This window comes from Corvus cornix, chromosome 7 (assembly GCF_000738735.6).
Source record: "Corvus cornix cornix isolate S_Up_H32 chromosome 7, ASM73873v5, whole genome shotgun sequence".
Taxonomy (NCBI): Eukaryota; Metazoa; Chordata; class Aves; order Passeriformes; family Corvidae; genus Corvus; species Corvus cornix.
The window spans coordinates 16,237,710-16,258,278 of NC_046337.1; the positions used below are offsets into that span (position 1 = coordinate 16,237,710).

Here is a 20,569-nt window from a genome sequence, read left to right on the forward strand (position 1 = left end):
GTGGGGGTGGGAGACAGGGAATGTGGCTTCCCCAGAGCCGGAATGTTTGGCATTTGCTGCACCCCAGCCACTCTTCCTCCTTCTCCATGGGGGGTTCTTGGTGGGAGGGAAAGCCGGAGTAGAAGGGAATTGCTTTGCTTCTTTCTGCAGCAGCTGAAGACGCTTGTTCCAGGGGATGCCATCTCTTACAGTGAATAGCTAAACCCCAGTGTGCTGTTGGTCTTGCCTTAGCAGGCTCCCATGCTGTGCTTGCAGCATTTAGATATCACACTCAGCTATGTGATCAGTATCTGGGGTTAGGTGGGGATGCCATGGGTCTTCACAGCTCCCCTAGTTCCCCCTTTGGCATGCTGGAGACCAGAATGGCTTTGTGAAGGGTTCAACCTACTTGTCATCTTGGTTCTACCATGAGAGGGATAGTTTTGGCCAGTTGTGCCAGCTTGACACTGATGAAGGGTTTCCCATGTGCTCTGCCCTCCTCTGCTTGCAGACCCCAGGGACAGTGAGCTGCTGCGGTGTGTGCTGCTGCTGCTCTTCTCCTGCAGCATCCCAAGCGGGCCAGGTTAGAAAACCTTCATCCTCAGCAAGTGGTAGAGCACAAAGATGTGTGTGAGCCTCTGCCAGCTGAGGTCTGCTGTGTGGCATGGCTCAGAGATGTGATGGATGATGCCTGTGCTGCAGCTGGGTGTGAGCGGAGGAGCTGAGGCTGTGTGTGTGTGCTCCGCCATCTCCTTGCTTGGCTGCTGCAGTGAGTCCTGTGCCCAAGCAGGGAGGAGGGGCCCTGGAGGCCGGGGCTGTGGCATGGTGACAGATGACGGTCTCCCTGTATGTCTGGAGTGTGGGCAGGATGTGGGGTGACACAGAGGATGTGACTCGCTCTCCAATTCCCCCCTAAGGAGCAGGAATGTCATGGCCAGGGCTAAAGGAGATACTTCTCCCATCCTGTCCTTCTGCACTGCAGTTGGAGTGACCACTTTGCATGGTCCCATTGTCAGTCTGCACTGAGCAGCAGCATCCAGTGGAGTCACAGATGCTCTTCTCCTTCTCATGTGCCACTGGCCTAGAAATGCTGGCATTTTAAGCGTTAAACAGTTTTCCTCCTTGATCTTATGGCGAAATCCAAAGCTTTTCATCTGTGTTGTAAAATAAATCCCCTGAAATTCTTAAGCTTTCTGATATGGGGACAGAAAGGCGGGGGAATTCTGTTTTCGTGTCCTGCATGGCTGTGGTGATTGGAACCATCCTCTCTACAGCTGTCATGGTCTTCACTTACTGTTCCCTATGTTCCCCATCCTTCCCTGGCCACAGCCCTGCTCTTCTTTGTGGCCTGGGACATCTGCCATGGAGATAGGGAGATGATCCATTTCTCCCGGAGATACACACAGACCAGGAGGGAGCCTCAGAGTCAAGGCTGTGGAGCAGTACTAAGGCTGCTGGAGTTGCCACCATGCATGCACGTGAGCTGCTTTCTTGGCCCCAAACTGAGGTGGGGAGCAAATACCTCTGCCAGGTTTCTTTTGCTCTGGCAGCTTTGCACTGACTGCTGACTACTTGATGCAAGTGGGAAGTGCCTGACTACTCCACAAAGCCATCAGGGAGTCTGCTGAGTGTGCCCCTTTACTGGCCACAAGACACTCAGCTGAATTTGCTGTCCTTTGGGCATCTAATGGCTTCTTAGTCCCAGTGTAAAGTCATGTGCATAAATATTTGCAGGCAGGGAACATGGGTAAGGAGAACAACTGAGAGGACCTGACTGTGAATGCATCTTTGCAGTGTGGAGCCTGCCTGATTCATGGGTACAGCAGGTAAAGGACTGGTCTGATTTTTGGTTGCACAGGCGATTCTCACCAGCTTTGGGCTCTCTGTTGAAGCTGCCTGGATGCATCATCCAGAGACCCGTGTCCCCAGGGAGCCCAGGTTGTGCTGGGTGGGAGGGGTTTGTACATGGCTGGATTAGGTTTCTCAACAGCTTGGTTTGCCCTTCTCATGCTCCCTGCTATTGGGAGAAAGAAGGAGGAGTTCCTGTGAGAGAGGAGCATGGCCAGATATCCGGGACAATCTACCCAGAGACTCTTGTCTGAGATGAGAGGAATGGTTCAGCTGACTTGGCTGATGCTGACCATGAGTGATGTGCTGTCTTTACAGATAACAGTAAGCTGAATGTCCATGTGTTAACAACCACTGGCTTAGGAAAATGCCATCCTGGAAAGAAAAGGTATATAGAACATCATCTTCTTTAGCAGTGAGGCTGCTCTTTGAAGCAGTATTCCCACCGAGCCTTTCCATTTCTCAGGAACACGTGCTTTTCCAGCTTCCCTGACAATCTCCTCTCACTCTACTGAGAATATTGTGACCTCTCAGGAAGAGGACCTGTAGAGATGAAGAAGAGACAGAGAAATGCTGACTGTTACATACATCTTGTATATGTAATGCTCTCTGTGTCAATAGCAAAGAGCAACCCCTCTCTGTTTAATTAGCCTGTGTAGTGCAGCTAAAGGCAAGTGCCACTGTCCTTGAAGATATCCATGCAGCTAGTGTAGCATGGATACTCCACACAGAATTCTCCATCCAAGCTGCATCTCCCCATAACCATTCAGAGTGATAAAGAGGCAGATATAAGACAAAAGGGTTTGACTGCCCTGTTCTGGAGCAGCAGTTGCAAGGAAGAAAGCTCTTGTGCCAAAGATGACATGAAACAGTGTCTGGCGGAAGAGAAGGAGTCTTGCTAGCTCCCTCCTTAGGGCATTCATCTGGAGCCAGGCTGCGTGAGCTGTGACCTTGTCAGATCCCATCAGCAGCAAGAGGGTGGGCTGGCACAGGCTCTCAATGAGAACCCCCACATGAAGGGAAGCCAGGTTGCCCTGGGCCAGCCTGCAGCTGCCCCATCGTGGCCTCCAAAACCACCTTGTTCTGCTCTGGTTTCACTTCTTGCCACAATTACATTTAACATAATAATCACAGATGTTTTGCAATTTCTTTTTCCCATTTTGCTTTAAGGAGAATATGTGAACTGTCTAAATGTGATCATTAAGACTGAAACTTGTGAGAGTCTGGGTTTCCTGGTTATCCTCCAGTTACCCTAAACTCCGCAGTTCTGCCTCCTCATTTCCATCTGAGATCACCCACAGTTCAGCAGTGCTGTAGAGCCAAGTCCCAGGAAAAACACCTATGGAAGGCCTGTCTGCTATGCATCACTTGGTACAGTGCCCGGGGGACTGAGAGGTCCTGTCATACAAGTGCAGTAATTATCACAGCAACTGAACTGGTGGTGGAGCCTCTCATAGATCCAGTCACCAGTGTATTTGATGAGAAGGTGGAAATTAGGGTTAGGATGAGGTGGGTGTATTAGTCCTGTTTATTCCTGTTACTTGCATCTTGAGCCAATGATGAAGATTTGGCTGAATCACATTTTCTAGAAGGGCTTCTTATTTCTGGAGGATCCCCTGCTTTTTGCGGTTTCTTCAAGTGGTTACACAACCTTGTTTTAAAATAAACCCTGCTTCATTTCTAAAGTGTCTGGCAGATCCATCCGTTTTCAGGTCCTACTTTTCTTCTGCTTCATGAGAGTCACTTTGTCCCAAATAACTTCTCTGTCTGCAAAAAAATTGTTCTCTGGCACTGGGTTGTCTCTGCGTTGCTGGCAAAAGTGAGCCAGCAGGTAGCAGAGAGGGGTCTCAGTGCTGCTGGCTGCCCTGTCCTCCCAGCAGGGTTGAGTCGGTTGAGGATGCAGGGACAGAGGTGAGGTCTGCAGCCCATGCTGGGCCACATGCTGCTCTAATCCCCCCACTATCACTGTCTGGGATAGATAGGTCAGCCCTCGCTCTGGCAAATCTACATAATGACATTAATATCTTCACAAATATTTTTGCACTACAAGGGATCTTTCTGAATAAGCAAAAATGACTGAGGCTTTTATGTTGTCTCTGGAAGGCTTCTTTCTCACACCTCAAAGCATAAGTAAGCAGTAAACTTCCTTACTCCTGTTTATACATCCCAGACATGCATCAGCTCTTGTTGCAACCAAATGTCCTGGGAGTTTCTGCTCAGCAATTCGCAATCCTCTTTGGGTCTGTGACTTTCCAGAAGACATTCCTGTGTTTGAAGTGCTCCTTGCATTCCTTCTCTCCTGACATGACCTTTTGGTTTGGCTGTACTTTAATCCTGTTTTGTTCTAACAAGGGGCTGTGGAATCCACACTGCTCTGATGGTTGCATCCTTGTGGGTACTTACTTATCTACTAGATGTTGGCATCTGCTAGTGCTGTCAGTACTACTTTAGATTTTAGGTCCTTGATGAGAATACAAAATAGTACGGACCCTGTCACTGCAGACATTTGTTGGAAAATCCCGCAATTATTAGTGATTTTCCCCATTCATGAAAACAGCTTTGAGATCCCTTTGCTGCTGTTTGCTCCTCAAAAGCTGACTTTTACTGAAATAGTGTTCTACATGGGCAGTGCCATGAGAGTCAATCACAGTCTTATTTGTCTCGTATGCTTGGATGCTAAGGAAGAAGAAGTCTTTTTGACTAGACTTCTTTCTGCATGTTAATGGGCACTGGACAACAGTTGAAGCCAGAGTATCCTTAAGATGAAACAGCTGAGAGCAAAACCTCTGTATTCTCCCAGGGCTTCTCAGACTAAGCAACCCATGGTTACTAGGGATAATCCCGCTATTCCTTCCATTTAGACTCTGACTCTTTCAATCTCTTGGAATTTCCTCAGCATTACAGGACTTATAAAGCTGTTGAGAAACTTTGTTGGACAGATCTCTGGGAACTCTTGGACCTGATGATTTTTAAAATGTTTCACGTCCTTTCCATTTATTATAATATATGGGAAAGCACTTCAGCATCGCAGTGTGATGCAAGATGGGTGCTTTCCAGGGATGTTTGTTAAAAACTTCTGTATGTCTCCATCATCACGGCACCAAGCCTGCCAGAGCTCAGGAAGTGTTTGGACAGTACTCTCCAGCACATGGTGTAACTCTTGGGGATGGTCCTGTTCAGGGCCAGGAGTTGGACTCAACGATCTGCTGGGTCAGGTTATTCTGTGGTTCTATGATTACTCACACAGAATCACAATGCTGCCATCCACACCTAGTAGTTGGATGCTGCTACTAGCACATGCCTTTGTACCCAGTGATTTTAGAAAATAGTGAAACATAGACTCTTCTGTCTTTCCTGTCTCCCAACTTCTTTCTTACATGAGTTGTTTCCCCCATTTTTCCCCACTTCCACTCTTACTTCATATTGTCTGACAGTGCATCCCAGCTCAGAGGCACTCCACTTGCTTTCTGTGTGGTGTTTGAGGGAAGGACACTGAGGACGAGCAAACACCAGGAAAATGTCTCACATGAAGAGTTTAAAAAACCTGAGATTACTTTATTAGTGAAATGACAAATAGGGGGAGACATGGCAAAAGAGCAGAAAATAATGGATGAGACAGAGAAGGTGGATTGAACTCCGCTGTGCCTTTACCTCTGACCGCAAGAAGAAGGGATTTTCTGCTTCACAGTGATGAGACTGGTTTAAAAGCGTACAGTTCTGTGTAATGTGTGAGTAGAAGGTGGAACTCCACAAAGCAGGAAATTATTGACAACAAGGATGTGGCAAGATGCAAAAAGGTCTTGGACATAATCCCAAGTTATGCATAATAAACATTGCAGAAGAAATACTCTTTCAGGGCTCTTGTCCGAGATTTTTACAAAACGTTTGGCACTGTGGCTGCTCGGTGACAGACCACTGTGTCCTTGTGGCTTCCTGAGGCCCTGAGCTCTATTCTGTGGACCTTGAAGACTTCTCAACTGTCCATCAGCCCAGCCTCACCCTTGAAGACGTTGGCTGAATTTGAGAGAGGGAGTGAGCTGCAAGGAAGCCGCCTCGCTATATTCCTGGTGGCAAGAGGGAGAGGCTTCTTTGAGAAGCACTGTCCAAGTTGAGAGCAGGATAGGAATACCATTTTACTTGCTCAGTTTAGAGCTGCAAGTTGGTCAGGGAAGGTTTTGCTAGGGCCAGGCTGGGCTCTAGCACATGCCATGTTACCTCCTTTCTTTCAGGGCTATAGAGGAGATGTAGGAAAGCCAGTGTTGCTGTGATGTGACAGGGAATAGACATCTGTAGGTATCCATGTGACTAATGTGCTTAAGGAACATCTCATTTTAATTCAGTTCCTAATTAAAGTTTTAGGTAGGGAAGAGCTTGTTATGAAGGCATGGAAGTGGTATTTACTTTTATGAACATAATGAAATTCAGTATGCATTTTCAAGAATGGTGAGAATTTCTCAGCTGGTTGCAAACTCTGTTGGACTATTACTTCACCTGAGAAGGAGAGTGACTCCACTGCCCATGATGGAATTGCAGGGGGCAGCTCATCTTAAACTGAGCTTGGAGAGAATGTACAGTGAAGCCCGGAAGGATTCACACCTGCCTCCTTTCTGTGCACCTTTTGCTCATGGTAAAGGGCAGCTCTGAAGTATGGGAAAACAGCTGGGGGCTCATTCCCTCCATTCCCATGACAAGCAGTTGGTGTGGTTGCTGCAGTGTGTAGTTGCTTCTTTGAGAAGATTAAGAATTACCTCCATGGACCAGGCATTTCCTGGGAGATATTTGAAGTTGGGAGATGTTCTGGAGAGCGAGAAGAGAAGCTGTGCAGCAGCCAAACTGGGGGAGGAGACAGGAACAGAACAGATGGGAGGGGGAGGCAAAAGGGGAGTGGGAAGCAGTACACATACATCAGTGACCAGAAAGTGACAAACTGCTCTTAGATTATTTAAAATGCACAAACCTTTTCCTGATACTGCTATTCTGCAAAGCTGCTGGCAGACTGAGGGCTCTGCTCCTTAATTAGTGAGGAATGGGGCTGCTAATTGGCAGAGCTAGAATGAGTCACGGGCTCAGCTGAGGCTGCAGCTCTGGAGCAGCAGGCCCCATGGCTGCAGTTTGTGCCCAGCTCTGTGAGCCCTGCTAGCTTGCAGGGGCGGGCTGTCTGAGCTCAGTGAGCTGCTGTGTGGGAATTGTGGGACCAGACAGGTACAATCCAGTCCCTTTTTGCTCTGCAGTGTGTCATCCTCCTGCCTTACAAGAAGCAGACTTTTGTTTCTGTTACATCTACCACTATTGTAGGAATTGTCCCTCTTCCCAGCTACTGCATGTTGGCTGTTATTGCTTCTGTCTCTTCTTACCTGTGGCCTCCTGGGCTCCCTCTCCTTTCCAGCAGCTGTCCCAGTTTTGCTGATCAGATACAACCCATGGGTTCATTTCAGCCTGCCATCAGAAAAACAGCAAAGTTGCATCCCTTACCATATGGGTCTAGGCTGCCAGGGACTCCCCCTCCCCACCAATCTTACATCCATTAGCTAAGGCTCTTTATATTTGTCCTATCACTTATTCATGATCATCCAGATCAATCTGTTGAAAAGTGCATTTATTGAAACCTGATTCTGGCTTTGTCTGAGTTGCAAGGGCCTTTCTAGCTCAGTCTCTGCCTCGTGGTTTTCAACCACAAAGCCCACTGAGGCTGGGAAAAGAGCTGGCTCAGCACTGTGCTGCTAGGAGAGCCTTTTCTAAGCCTAGGAGCATATGGATCAATCGCCAGGAGAAACACAAGGCTTGGATGCCCAATACCCACTGAACAGCCTCAGTGTGCTAGGAGGACAAAGGTAAGTTATGTATATAGTACTTATAGTTGAAAACTTGTAGCACCCACAGAGATTTTGGTCTCAGACTCTCAGTGCAGGGGTGTACATATTTGAGACATCCCTGCTGCTTGCAGAATGGCTGACTGGATACAGTTACCCAAATCAAGGAAGGCACTGTAAGAGCCTCTTGTAGTATTGTGTTTGTAGGTAGATCTGGAGGCTGAGGCAGCCAAGTTCATTCACAAAGAAAACAGTAAAAACATCCTGTACTGGAAAAAGCAGACAACTGTGCTCTCATTTCATAAACTGAAAAGTGTCTTCCAACCAAAACCACTTTTCCTCTCTCAGTAACCCCTGGGAAATATGTGCAGCCATCTTGGTTTAGCCCCTCCTGAGCATGGTACTCCCGGGAGTTGTGTGGGGTTGTGCATAAGGAGGAATGGGATGTGAGTGCACTCAGAGAGAGGCAGCACTGCTGTGTCCTGAAGCTCAGCTGGGGCAGCTCATTCCTGCTTGTACCTGGGAAGAAGCAGTTTCCAGAAGACAGAGGACATCCTGGGAAAACGTGAAAGTTCAAGGGTAGTCCAGAACACACGAGTAAGGAGAACAGAATGTGAAGACTTGTTTCTGAAGCGTGGTACAGTTGTGGAGTGTTTTCTCATGTCAGTCCCTGAATGTGTCTCCTGCTGGGCTGGGAGGCCCTGGAGAGGCCAAGGCACCTGCAGGTACAGAGTTTTGTGTCTTGTCCTCTGGAGCTTACCTTGCGTCCTTCAGTTGCTGGATAACTGATGAGGAGGGTGTAGCTGCTGGCTACACACTAATACATGGATGCTTTGCTGCTGCAGTAAGGGCTGTGTGCTGCCTCTCTGCCTCTCTGCCCTTATTCTTTCCCTGCTGGCACACCATACTGCATCTGCTGAGATGAGATACAGGCATGCGAATGCAAGGGAGAACTTCCGGTTTCAGTCACTCTAAAAAAATGTCATAGAAGGCCAAATAAATCTGTGGCTTCAATGGATTTTTTGGTATCATGAATAGCAGGAAATGTTACTTATTTCTGAGTCTAGGATCCCAAAGTGCCATGTGTTATTTGAACTGAGAAATGACATCTTAGAGTTTGTTGTCCACAGTGGAAGGCATCATGGTGTGACAGTGGGCCAGTACTGATGAAATGCTGCTCTCTGTATGCAAGCAACTTTATTTTCTAAATTACAGCCCCATGGTATGGGATCAGTTTTCAGGATTGTGCTTTGCTGTGCACTTTGTGGCAAGGCAAGTTCATGGACAGATTGTTACTGAGGCCATAGGAATGAGGATGTTGGTCTCAGAGTTTGTTTAACATCTGAGTGACCTACCCTTGATATAGGAACTGGTACATTACTATTATATTGTTCCTTTCAGTTCCTGCTGTTGTTCCCTTTAAAACCAAAGCAATAGACCAACCTAATAAACTCCTAGTAAAAGAATAATTGGGAGGGGATGAGCTCATTATGTATGGGGCTTGAGTTAACTGTATGATCTCTATTCAGCCAGCTTTATTTGATGGAAAGTGGTTACACAAAATCATCACTGCTGTTCCTCCTCTGTTTTTAAGGTGTTCTCTCCAACAAGCAAGTGCTTGTTGCTTCATTTTGTTGAACTGTTTTGTCTCTGGGTGAGGGTGAGACCTTCTATATCTATATATATCTATATGTCTCTATCTGTATAGAATGGAAGTTGAAGGGTTTTTACTCTTGTCCTAGAAGAGCAGGGTTTTCCCATCATCTGTGGTGCCTGTGGGAACTGGAGCCTCCCAGAGCTGGCATGTCACTGCTGGGCAGGGCTCAGTCCTACTGACCTTGCTTCTCCTATGGAAGTTCAGCCTTGCTGCCTGGCAGTTTTGGGAAGTTTTCTGCTCAATTTAATCCTTTCAACTGATCAATGACATGTGTGGCATTGGGGAAGAGGGGAACAAAGTGAGGGCAGTCTCTTTGGTGTTGCCATCTGCTCCTGTATTTAGTCAAGGCTCCTTGGGGAATTTCATATTTAGGAAAAAGGGCTGGTGGAAGGAGATGCACTAAAACAAACTCTGCCTTTCAGGAAACGGGGGCTATGGCTATGCTGGGCAGAAGTTACAATAATTATTTGCTCTGTGGTTCCTTTTCTGGCTGTCTCAGCACAATATTCCTTTTGGAAACAGCATAACTGGGTGCAGTTTTTCTGCTGTGCAGAGGTAATTGCTGTTGTGCAAACAGCTACAACATCAAAGTAAACTGAAGTAAGTCATTCTGGGCAGCTGAAATACCACAGTGCCTGGGAGTTTCAGCATGTTGCCTTCTACTCCTTAGCAATACACAGAAGGGCCTGCCATAAGTTTGTGTGGTGGTGTACAAAAGACCTATGTATCCTTGGAGGAGTATTTGTTAATGCTTTTGCATGTGGACTTCTGCTGGGAAAGGGGTCTGGATCAGTCTGGACTTTTAAATCATTTCTATGTGTTGAAGATAGCTGAGTAATCCCATTGCCTCTCTCCCCTCTTTTCCCTTCTAAATGGTACCTATTAAATAACAGTGTTCATGCTCATGGATTTTCTCTTCTGTGTCAGATTATCAGCTGCCTGTAGCTCCAAGTTAATTTCTGAGCTCAGGGAGTGGAAGTCTGTGTAACCTGGACCTGCCTGGTCTTCAGGGACAGACCATGTCGGGTGCTGCGATCGTGGCACACTCCCATATGCAGGGTGTGCATGCCGTGGTGTTGGGGCACAGTGTACATGGCAGGGTGCAGGCTTGTCTCCTGATTAAACTGCACTTGCCTCAGGCTCTCATCTCTGCCATCCTGGGTTACTGGTGTCTGAAGGCATTGAAATGTGCTGTCGGGGATGTTTACATGAAGTGTTTTATAAAAGGCTTTCTTTCATCCCACTGTTTGGAGACACAACCTTCCTGTTTTCTGACTCTGCTTTCTACCTTGGTGGTAGTAGGAGTCTTTGGTGAAAGTAGCAAAAAAGTCTTTTAACACGTGTTGCTGTTCATCTATTTACGCAGAATAGTCAGAATGTGATTTGGGAATGCTGATGATTTCTCAACAGCAATGTCTTGCCCAGATGCCTTAGGACACTGTTTCAAGCATCAAGAGTTTCGGAAAACATAAGAGGATGTAACAAATCCTATATATAGTTCCTCAAAATCTGTTTGTGATGTATTGTTCATACCAGCTCTCTGGGATCTCAAATCTGTAACATTACATTTTTTTCTATTGCTATTGTTCACTGGCCACGAGGATGATCTTTGCAGAGCATCCATGGGTTTAGGTGCTGATCAGATGCAATGGTGCTTTTCATTCACTTGGTGAGGGGAGATTAATCTGCTTGATGTGCACACGCTAGACCAGAGCACAGCAGTAAAGCTAGAATTATGTACATCTTTTTAATGTCATTAAACCCAGTTCTTTTATTGGGAGGACTGGAGGTTGGCCGAGAGATGTATCTCCTATTGTAAGGAAAGTCCAGGGTACTAAAGTGTTTAAAGTGACTTAAGTAGTTTAAAAAAACCCACCTAAACTAAAAACAAATCATTAAAAATAGAATTAGTGTTCCACATTTTGTATAATGTAATATAGGAACACTATTCCATTTCTTCAAACATATTAGGCCTATAAGCAAAGAGCTAATGGTGCTGATGGGATTAAGAGGGTAGGAAGGGCTTAAAGCTCACGATCAATAACTTAAGGACATAAAAAAATTAGGAAGAAAATCAGTCTATGAATCAATGAAAGGCAGGATGGCCCTAATGTTACTCAACAGCTGAGCACTTTGGAGTTTTCTCAATATTTACCTAAGCAGAGTTTATGTGATTTATGTGGGAAGACATGGAAATGATTAGTTTGCAATAGCTGAAATGTGGTGTGACTTCATGCCTAACTCTGCAACTGCAAGTCATGCTTGTTCTGATCTGCCTTCATGCTCCTGCTCTTTCCCTTGTACCAGGTCCCACAGGCAGACAGGGCAGAAGGGGCCAATCCAGCAAACTTGTTTTCCCTACTATTTTGGTAGGCGAGCTATGAGAGCTACCTGTCCTGCAGATCCCTGCATGTGTGCTACCAGAAATCTGGTTTTGTCTTGAGAGACACGGAGCAGTTTAAGATGTTGTAATGTATGTGAAACATCTTATATATAAACATATATAAACACCAGTGCATACATACATCAGACATCTGGCCATCATGTATACATTAGTGTATATATACATCAGAGAAACACTCATGTCATGCCATTTACCAAAGGAAACTCTTGCCAGAGTTTGCAAACAAGCTCTGTGAAATCCTCTTAGCTGTTTGCTGGTGATTTCTGGAAGCATTTTCACTTACAATGATGCGTGGGTGTATGAAATTGTAAACATGCTTTATTTGTATTTTCTATTATTATTATAGCATGACTTTTAATGACCAGCTATTTCAAGTTTTAAAATATTTAGACAGTCAAACCAGCTATTCTATGTGTTGGTATCTTTCCATGACACTTTCTATAAAAATTGTTGTTTCCTGACTTTGGTTTCCGCATGAAGCTCATTAAAACTGATTTTTCTTCCGCTCATGTTACATTAAAAAAACCAAAACCCGTTTCTCTGAAAATGTAAGTAGGACTTACTTAAATATTTTAAGCAGCTGTAGCTTGGAAGTAGCCTCTGAATACTGCAGCTTCCCCCAGCTTTCCTTGGGTGTTTGCACCCCTTGTGCAGATCTTGCAGGCTCCAGTTCTTTCTAATGGGTATCTTCTGGTTTTTGCAGGGTGCCAGGGTATGGCTGCGGGAGCAGGACCAGCTGCAGCCATGCACCGTTGGCTTTTGTGCCAATGGAAATGTTCTCTTCACCTCAGATTATGGCATGGTAAGTGAAGTTTGCATGAGTTTATAGCCTATGCCAAGTTTTAAGATGGACTTTTTGGTTTTGCATGACCATCATGTTGAAATTTATCAATGGAAATGCTGAAATTCTCTCTGAAAAGTGACCTGGCTCTGTTACAAACTATGCCAAAGGTCTAACAAATGTTAAAAAGAGAAGATTGTTCTTTTTGTTCTCTTCATTTCTCTGCCTACCTCACTTTTCTTTGTTTCCCTTGTGCCATCTTTGAAGCGGTTGCATTAACAGCCTAGCAAAACCATCTATTGGCTAAATGCTCCTGGAAGGAGGTAGCTCCACCAACCAAGCAGCCCTTCCTGCCAGGACGTGAAAGCTGTGCCACTCTAAGGGTGGTTGTGCTCACCACCAGCAGTTCCAGCAGCTTTTGCTGTCAGCCCTTGGGGCCAGGGGCACGTGGCAGTGGGCTCCCTGTGCCAATCTGTGTGTAAAGGCAGCAGCAATGCACAGGACAGCTCAACAAGGCAGCCAAGCTCAGCAGAGCTCCCTGACAGTGATAGGAACAAGCTTCTTTCCCTCTGGATTTCCAGCTCTGTGCTCCTTGTGGTTCCCTGGTGCAGCTGCTGCAGTGCTTATGGAATAATATTGGTAGGAAGGGACCTCTGGGGATCATCCAAGTCCTCAGTGAGTCAGCTTGCCTGGCTAACCCTGGGAAAACTATCTACGCCTTCACGGAGGTTCTTGGTGAGTCAGACTGGTGCCTGTGCTGGGAGGAGGATGGGGAAATGGGCAGGACTGTGCCCTCCAGCAGTGAGCAATTAGACCTGCTCAGCTGTTCTGGTGAATGAGCCCTGCAGGTGGCTGCTTTGTTGCAGAAAAATTTTTTTTTGTACAGGTTTTTTTCAGCCTCTTACCTGGCAAACAAAGGAGGGCACAGGGGGAAAGGGGATTTAGGACTCCAGTTTTCGGAGTCAGTGGTAGGACTGATGTACTTTTCAGTCTTGCCTTGAAAGGCCTAAATTTCAAGTCATCATTGTTTTATAAAGAGCCTCATTTGTTTCTCAGAGATATAAATTCCCCTAGCAAACAGAGATTTTTCATCTGGTTACTTTAGTCTCTCAAATCCCTCTTGAGAAGTTGACTTGTTTTGCGAGTGCTGGATATCACTAACACATTTTAAGGGATCACAGGTAACGCAGCAACCTCCAGAGGGGCAGCAAATGGTGAGTACTTCTGGGACTCTGCCAGTTCTGTCTCTTCTGACATGCTGCTGTGCCTTGCAAAATCTTTCAAACCACCTGGCACCTCTAAAAGGACACCGGAAATCCCAATTTGGAGCCATCTGTGTGGGTGCACCCACCTCCAGCCTGTGTCCTGTAGGCTTACAGGTATTAAAAAAAAAACAACCTGGGTTTGCGTTTTTTTTCTTCCATGCAACAAGAAACCCCTAGGCTGGAGGAGCATGTGCTTTATGGCTTCTGCAGTAAAAGCACATGGTGATCATTAAAGGACTTTATTTATTCAGTGCCACCCACAAGAGCTGTCCCGGGTGCTTCTCTCACCTGCCACATTCATTGCTTCATAGCTGTGTGAGGGACTGGCAGTCCTACCCCAGGTGAAAACTCTGATAAATGTCTTCACTTTGGGTTGGATGGGCCAGTTGATCCCTCTGATTTTTAGGACCCCCAAATCTAGTGTCCTCATGTTTGCTGTGGCCCAGCATCCCTGCAGCTCTTGCAGCTCTGAGGTAAGAAGTCCAGTCATGTTTCAGAGCTTTTGTCATTTGTTTTCACTTCCTTAAAAACACCTCAAGCAATAAATCATCAGAAATGGGACTTCCTGGGAGGAGAGGACGAGCCAATGCTTATGAAACACAAGATTGGAAACCATGATCCAGACAAAACAGCCAAATGCTTTATGAATAAATATAACTTGGATGCCAGGTGGGAGCTTTGCTTATGTGCTCAGGATGGCACCAATGGATGGAATTGAGTTTGAGAAGGAATAATTTCTCCCTTGCTGAGCCTGGTGAGCAGGGCTGGCAAGCCTCATCTTTGCTTGTTTGTTGGCCAGATTTTGCTTTATTCCTGACCATTGCAGGGCCTTGGAGAGAGTAATGGCCATTTTGATCTCATTTTGGGCTAAATCTGAGGTAAATTTAGTATGTCACTGGTGAGAAAGTAGAAATCTCTGGCTGTTTTGTGAGGTGCCTGTTAGACTGAAAGCTGATTGTTTTCCTTCCCAAGTAATAAAGATCTGCTTATTAACACCTGTAACTTTGTGGTTTATGTATTAGCTTGTTAAAAAGGGGATATTCCAGGGGCAACTTTGCTGAGAGATGAGTTTGCCTGAGTTCTTACTTGCTTCAGGAAAAATCAGCTATCCTATTCAGCTCAGTAGTGTTGAACATCAGCCTGGCATACCCTTCCTGGAACAGGATGATGGGGAAGAATCTTTGACATTCCTCTCCTGGCAGATTGCTGGAAGCGTCCAGGAGTGAGCAGTGGGGTAACAAAAGCTTCCTCACTGGGACTCTGAGGGTGGAGCATCATCCTGTTTCTGTCTCAAACCTCTGAGCTCCTTGAAGAAAGTCACTTTGGCAGTCCTGGGATATGTGTCTGTGTCCAGGAGCATGGATGATCCTTGCAGCGTATTGGTGATACAGACACTGGAAAAACTACTGTCTTCCCTGCAGAGCAGAGGACAAATTAAAAGCCAGCTTTCTTCCAGTGTCAGGGAAGACCTGAAAACCCTCCCACATGTCACTAGTGCCTTCCAGAGGCACAGAGCCATCACCTCCCAAACCTCAGTGGGGCTGGAGGCCCCAGCCTCTGCCTGAGGGAGGGTGAACTGCCTAGGCATGCAGTGATGTGAATTAGATGAACCTCCTCAGCCTCAGGGACGGGTAGGTGACAACTTGGTCTCTGCTGGGATGGCAGTGTTGTGTCACACTGCTCCTCCAGGGAGTACATTTCACCTCTGCAGTGTTTCTGTTTAGAGGGTACCTGACCTTTGTTGCTGTCCTGCCAGAGCATGTGCTTAACTCTTTATGGATATTGGACCAGACAGTTTTTAGGGAGGGATGACTGAATAACACCAATCAAGTGGCTCAAGACAGGTGTAACAGGTGACTATCTAAGCCCTACTAATCATTTACTTGTTCATTTAGGACCCCTGTTCCTCTTCAGGGTTCCATTTTCTCCCATGTTGTCTACAGGAACAAGGAAACAAGCTCTGACCCATCACTCTTCATGTATAGCAGCCTCTTGGCACAGGTGCTGCCAGCTGCTTGATATATTTTAGGACACTTGTCCACTCAGCTTTTTGTCTAAATGTTTTCTTAATGTTTCTCTTCTGGCCCAAATGGCTGCAAGTGCTGACAGAGCAGTAGTAAATGAGTAAGTACCAGGCAGATATAAGGAACAATCACATCATATGGTTTTTTCCTTGTCCTCTTCCAAAATTTGTATAAGTCAGCGGGCAAGAGAGAGCCAGGGTTATTTGCTGCTTTCTGGTTTGAAAGTGCTGTACTGATTTTGTTCCTGACAGTCCAGTTCATGTTGTGCATCTGCAGCTTGTACTCTCTCCTGAATTTAGTTGTCCCACTCTCCCTTTCTGCTCCCTCAGTTCTCTTGTGAAAGTGCCTGAGGTCTCCGCTCTGAAGAAGAAAAAAAAAGGTTTTTTTCTAGGGCCATGCTTGCAGAGTGGGGGTCCTGCTGCTGGCAGTCACACCTCTCTGATACCCAGGAGCAGAACTGGTGTGGAGAGGCCTGGAGAGAGCCTGTTTGCTGGACTGGGCTTTGTTTTACACTGTTCATGAACATGAACTGTGTAATTTCAAAAGCCTCTTGGCTGGTGAAAAAAGTAGGCTGTGAAGGAGTCTGCCAGTGGAAGAGACCAAGTCCTTGCCACACAGGTGTGACTGGCGGAACACACCTGGGGGACTGAGCCAGCTTCTCCTCCTCAGCTCCCTCCAGGAACAGAGCTGCTCTTACGGTTGTGCATCGTGGTGATCTTGTAAGGATGCTGTGCTGGGTTCTTGCTGCCCTGCACTGGTGGGGTGCAGGGTCAGAGCCCTGAAGGGGTGATCCCTGGGCACCTGCAGTGTGCTGCAGCTGTGAGCACCCTGCAAGGGACTCGCAGGGGTGGCTGCTGGAGGGGGCTGGGTGACCTCATTCTGTCTGCAGCCTGCAGCTGCAGGGATGGCCTCTCCCCAGCAGTGACGGCAGCCTGAGCACTCCAGGAAAGCGGGCAGGAGAAACCAGTTAGATCAATGCTATAGGTTATAGTTTGTTCTCTATGGAGCCCATCAGCTTCTTGCTGGCACCCAGGAGGGCTACAAGCAAGGATGGAATGAGGTAGAGACCAGAGCCCCAGGAGAGGGGGAAAAGCACAAGTTTCTTTGGAGGGGTTACTGTGGACCAGTTTCCTTCTCCAGGATGCCTATATGAAGTCTCCCATCTGTCTCTCTTGCATCTTACCATCTAGCACAGCTTTGGATGCTGGGTGGGAGATGGCACATGGTTGAATCCAAGAGTGGGAAGCAACTGAAATAACTTTTGTGAAATGCCAGCATCGTGCTTGAGGAGGAGGAAAGGACGGCTGGGATGTGCCTGTGGTGGAGGGAAACAGTCACATAATCTCAGCTGTGTTGAAAGGGGGTGAAGGAGATGACCTGATAACCGGAGAGTGGGTTACTGAGGAGGAGGAAGCTCTAGCAGGAAGAAGGATGCAGCAACTGAGGCAAGATGAGTGCAACTGCACAGAGAGATGAGTACTTCCCAGAGAAGCGAGAGAAGTTAATAGGTGTCACTGTACAAATATTTTGAAAGCTGCATCACATACATGCGTGTCATCACACAGAGAGAATGTCACTACTTTATTTGGCTTCTCATGTGCTTTGCTTTCCTTTGCTATTGAGATGACAAACTCTTCCAGATGCTCTCTGGCTGCTTCTATGGAGAGAGTGTAGGGCCAAACTTGGAATGTGAATTAGCTTTTTCTCTACTTCTCCACAGTCAGAGACATGATCTCACCTGTGTTTTTTGTGAAAGACTGTTCCTGGTCTCTTGGGAGCAGCTGCCATCATTATTCACAGTCATGAGTGCAGTGTGTAATACCTGTATAGCCTACCGGCTGCAGGCTGGTGCCCTGCTCCTGTTAAGGGGAAATTAAGTAACCTTGAGTTGATTTGTCCTCATCACTAGTGAAGGTGAGAGATTGACTCTGTAGCAAAAGAAGTGTGCTGCATAGTTTCTGGCCAGAGAACTCAAGTATGTAGGAACGGAAGGGTGACTATAAAAACAGGGAGCAGATCTGTGTCTTATTCATTTCCTTTTCCAGTGCCAAAGTATAAAGGTGCATATTTCTGGTAGGAAATCAGACCATGTGCCCAGGTGTCATGAGCTTATTTGTCCTTCTCCCCGTCCTTCCAGGTGTTCCAGTACCCCAAGGCCTCCCTTTCCAGAGAAAAGGTCTTACCCATGCACCAGACCAGCGCTGATGGGGTAGAAGACATGTCCATGCTGGGAGATCTGCATGAAGCTGCCATCCTGCTTAACCTTCATCAGCGCTACCAACAGGGTAACATCTATGTAAGTGCTCATCCCTTTTGGCCTAATGGTTTTTGTTTAGCTTCAGGGCTGCCACTTAGCATGTGAAGTGGCAACTGATGTTGTCCTTGTCTCTTGAGGGTAGGAATTGGAGGGGATTTTCTGCCTTTCCAGCTCCATCATCCCTTTGAGATCCTACCCCTATCAGAGGGGCCTCTTTGCCTCTATGGAAGAACTTCCAAAATGTGAATGTTCACCTCTAAGCTTTGTGATAATTGCGCAGCTCTGTATCCTCCATGAGCATCCATGTTTGATGAGCTGTCAGTCACATTCCCCAGGATCCCCATTATGGCTGTTCCATGGTTTATAGGGCCAAGCAGACTGGAAAGTGCAGCATATGCAGGTTGTTGCTGAGTATCCCTCCTGATCCAGACAGACGAAGCTACTGCCTAACAAAGCTAGGGATGCAAACCTGTTGGCTAACTCTGCTCTCCTTGCACAGATAAATACTCATAGCATGTCCTGGTTTCCCTCTCAGACCCTCAGGAAGAGACAAGTGTTAGGAAAGGGACTTGGGAGGAAAAGCACACCTGGGACAAGACATCCCTGAAGTGCTGGGATGGTAGTGCTCTGCTGAGACTTGGAGAGAACAAGGAAGATAGACTACAAAGACTGCCTTACCTTGCTTTACTCTTACCTTGCTTGTCCATGCTATGTGCACACAGAGTTTTTCAGAATCTGACAGGAAAAATGTAAATCTCTGCCTATGTTGCATAGCAACTGTTATCAAGGCAACCAAACTATATGCACCTGTATTCCAGTAAATTATCAGTAAAGTGACGCTGTTTCTGAACCATCTCCTGCACTGGATGCAGAGACTGTAAATTCTTTTGTTTTTGCTGTAGACTCCCTGGCCTGTTGTCTATCGACACAGCCTTGTGACCCTGTGACAGTACCCACGTGCACACGCTATTTTTAAGGCCCATATCTTTGGTGCTCTTCTCTTCCTGTGTTTGACACATGCTATGTGTCTGTGCAGCTTTTGACCCATTTGGATATATTCCTCCTGTTTCTTCTCCCTCACACCTTAAAATGCGATGCAGGATTCTCTTCCTTTTCAGTCTGTGCCTTGTACCAGAAATGCCACAACGCCAGCAGTGTGACAGTGTCATAGCAGCCCTATCTCCTTAAACCCTTCCTCTAGCTCTGATGTGTCATTCCTTCTCTTATTCAGCATTAGTTCTGTGACTTCTCCATCCATGCATAAAGGTGTTAAGGTTTAACACCTTTACACCTCGTTTTTTGCCTTTGCATAGTGCATGAATGTCAGATGTGCACCTTGGGTCTGAAATTTTTGGAGATGTATGAAGGGGCCTGACCTCTGTAACATGCTCAGCACTGAGAAGAACCCCTCAGTGTAGGATTGTTAGCCCCACCATGAGCTCTTAAGGGAGATTCTTTCTGATCAGGGAGTGTAGGTAGCAGTCTATCTAGACTGGTGTGCCACCCATAATTAATTTACTACAGCAATACTGACAAGCTCAACAGTACCTTTTGTTTTCCAGATAAATACTATTTGAGCTCTACGCAGCTGTTGAAGGAAATTATGAGAGCACAGCAACAGCCTGCATCTTCCCTCTTCATTCTTGCAATTCCTGTATTCCTTAATAAAAGTAGACCCAACATAATGTGAGTGATGTATAAATGAGCCAGGGGCTGTACTGCGAAATTTTGTGTTGTCCTGAGCAATGCCATGCCTAACCATCCAAGTAGGATCTACTGTCCTGAGAAGTAGACCTGCCACATGTGGCTTGTCCTGCTCTGGAGAGTTCTGTAGGGACAATTACTTTGCTGATAGAGTAGCTGGTATGTATGTGGTTTTACTGCTATTAAAAATTATGGATAGAAATTGTCTCTAAGGGAATGCATGTGATGAGGAGACTGGAACTGGGTGGTGGAAAAGTTTCCTAGAAACACCTTTGGAAGAGATGGCTGTACTGGAAGAAGTTCTGGAAAGGCCTTTCCAGGAGTTCTCTGGAAAGGAGCTCTTGTTCCTAGTGAGAGGTGGAACTACAGTGGAAAATGCAAACTGAAACATCTGAGAGGAAAACATGCTGGGAGAAGAGTTACAATGGACATCTCTGTCTCGTAGTCTCTGGACAATGCCTGTTCCTCAACTGCTTGTACAATGCTTTTTCCCCAATTCACGTTTTCTCACTCAATGCTTTCCTCTCTCTCTCCACCTCTCTGGCCAAAGATCATCTGCTTGCTTACTGCTTTCATTACCAGTGAATTATATTTCTGCCCACAAAGGTTCCTGGCAGAGGGTCCTCAGGACTCAATCTATGCTAGCCTGTTTATACTGATAATGCAGTTTGGCCTAGGTGACTTTTTTTTCCCCCCAATGATCTCTGACTGCTGCTTTAATAAATGAGTTTTAAATATTTTGGTGACTACAGCATCTTATCAGTCTGGCTTCTGGCTTCAGAGCTTGGCATTGCTATAGCCCCAGATCTCATTTGGTCTGATGAGTCTTCCCTGTCACCA

At 46.4% G+C, this 20,569-nt stretch overlaps 1 protein-coding gene across 3 annotated transcripts in view; it reads left to right on the forward strand.

The window, feature by feature from the left end:
- LOC104693937 (unconventional myosin-X-like) overlaps positions 1-20,569 on the forward strand; it is an 89,795-nt gene that overhangs the window by 1,856 nt on the left and 67,370 nt on the right. Inside the window, exons 2-3 of one of the 3 annotated variants that reach the window (XM_039555280.1) lie at positions 12,402-12,500; positions 17,906-18,064. In XM_039555280.1, coding sequence (XP_039411214.1) covers positions 12,402-12,500; positions 17,906-18,064 — 258 coding nt within the window. Of the gene's footprint in view, positions 1-12,377; positions 12,501-17,905; positions 18,065-20,569 lie in introns of those variants that run through there. The other 2 variants (XM_010406903.3, XM_010406904.4) reach the window with 2 other exon arrangements.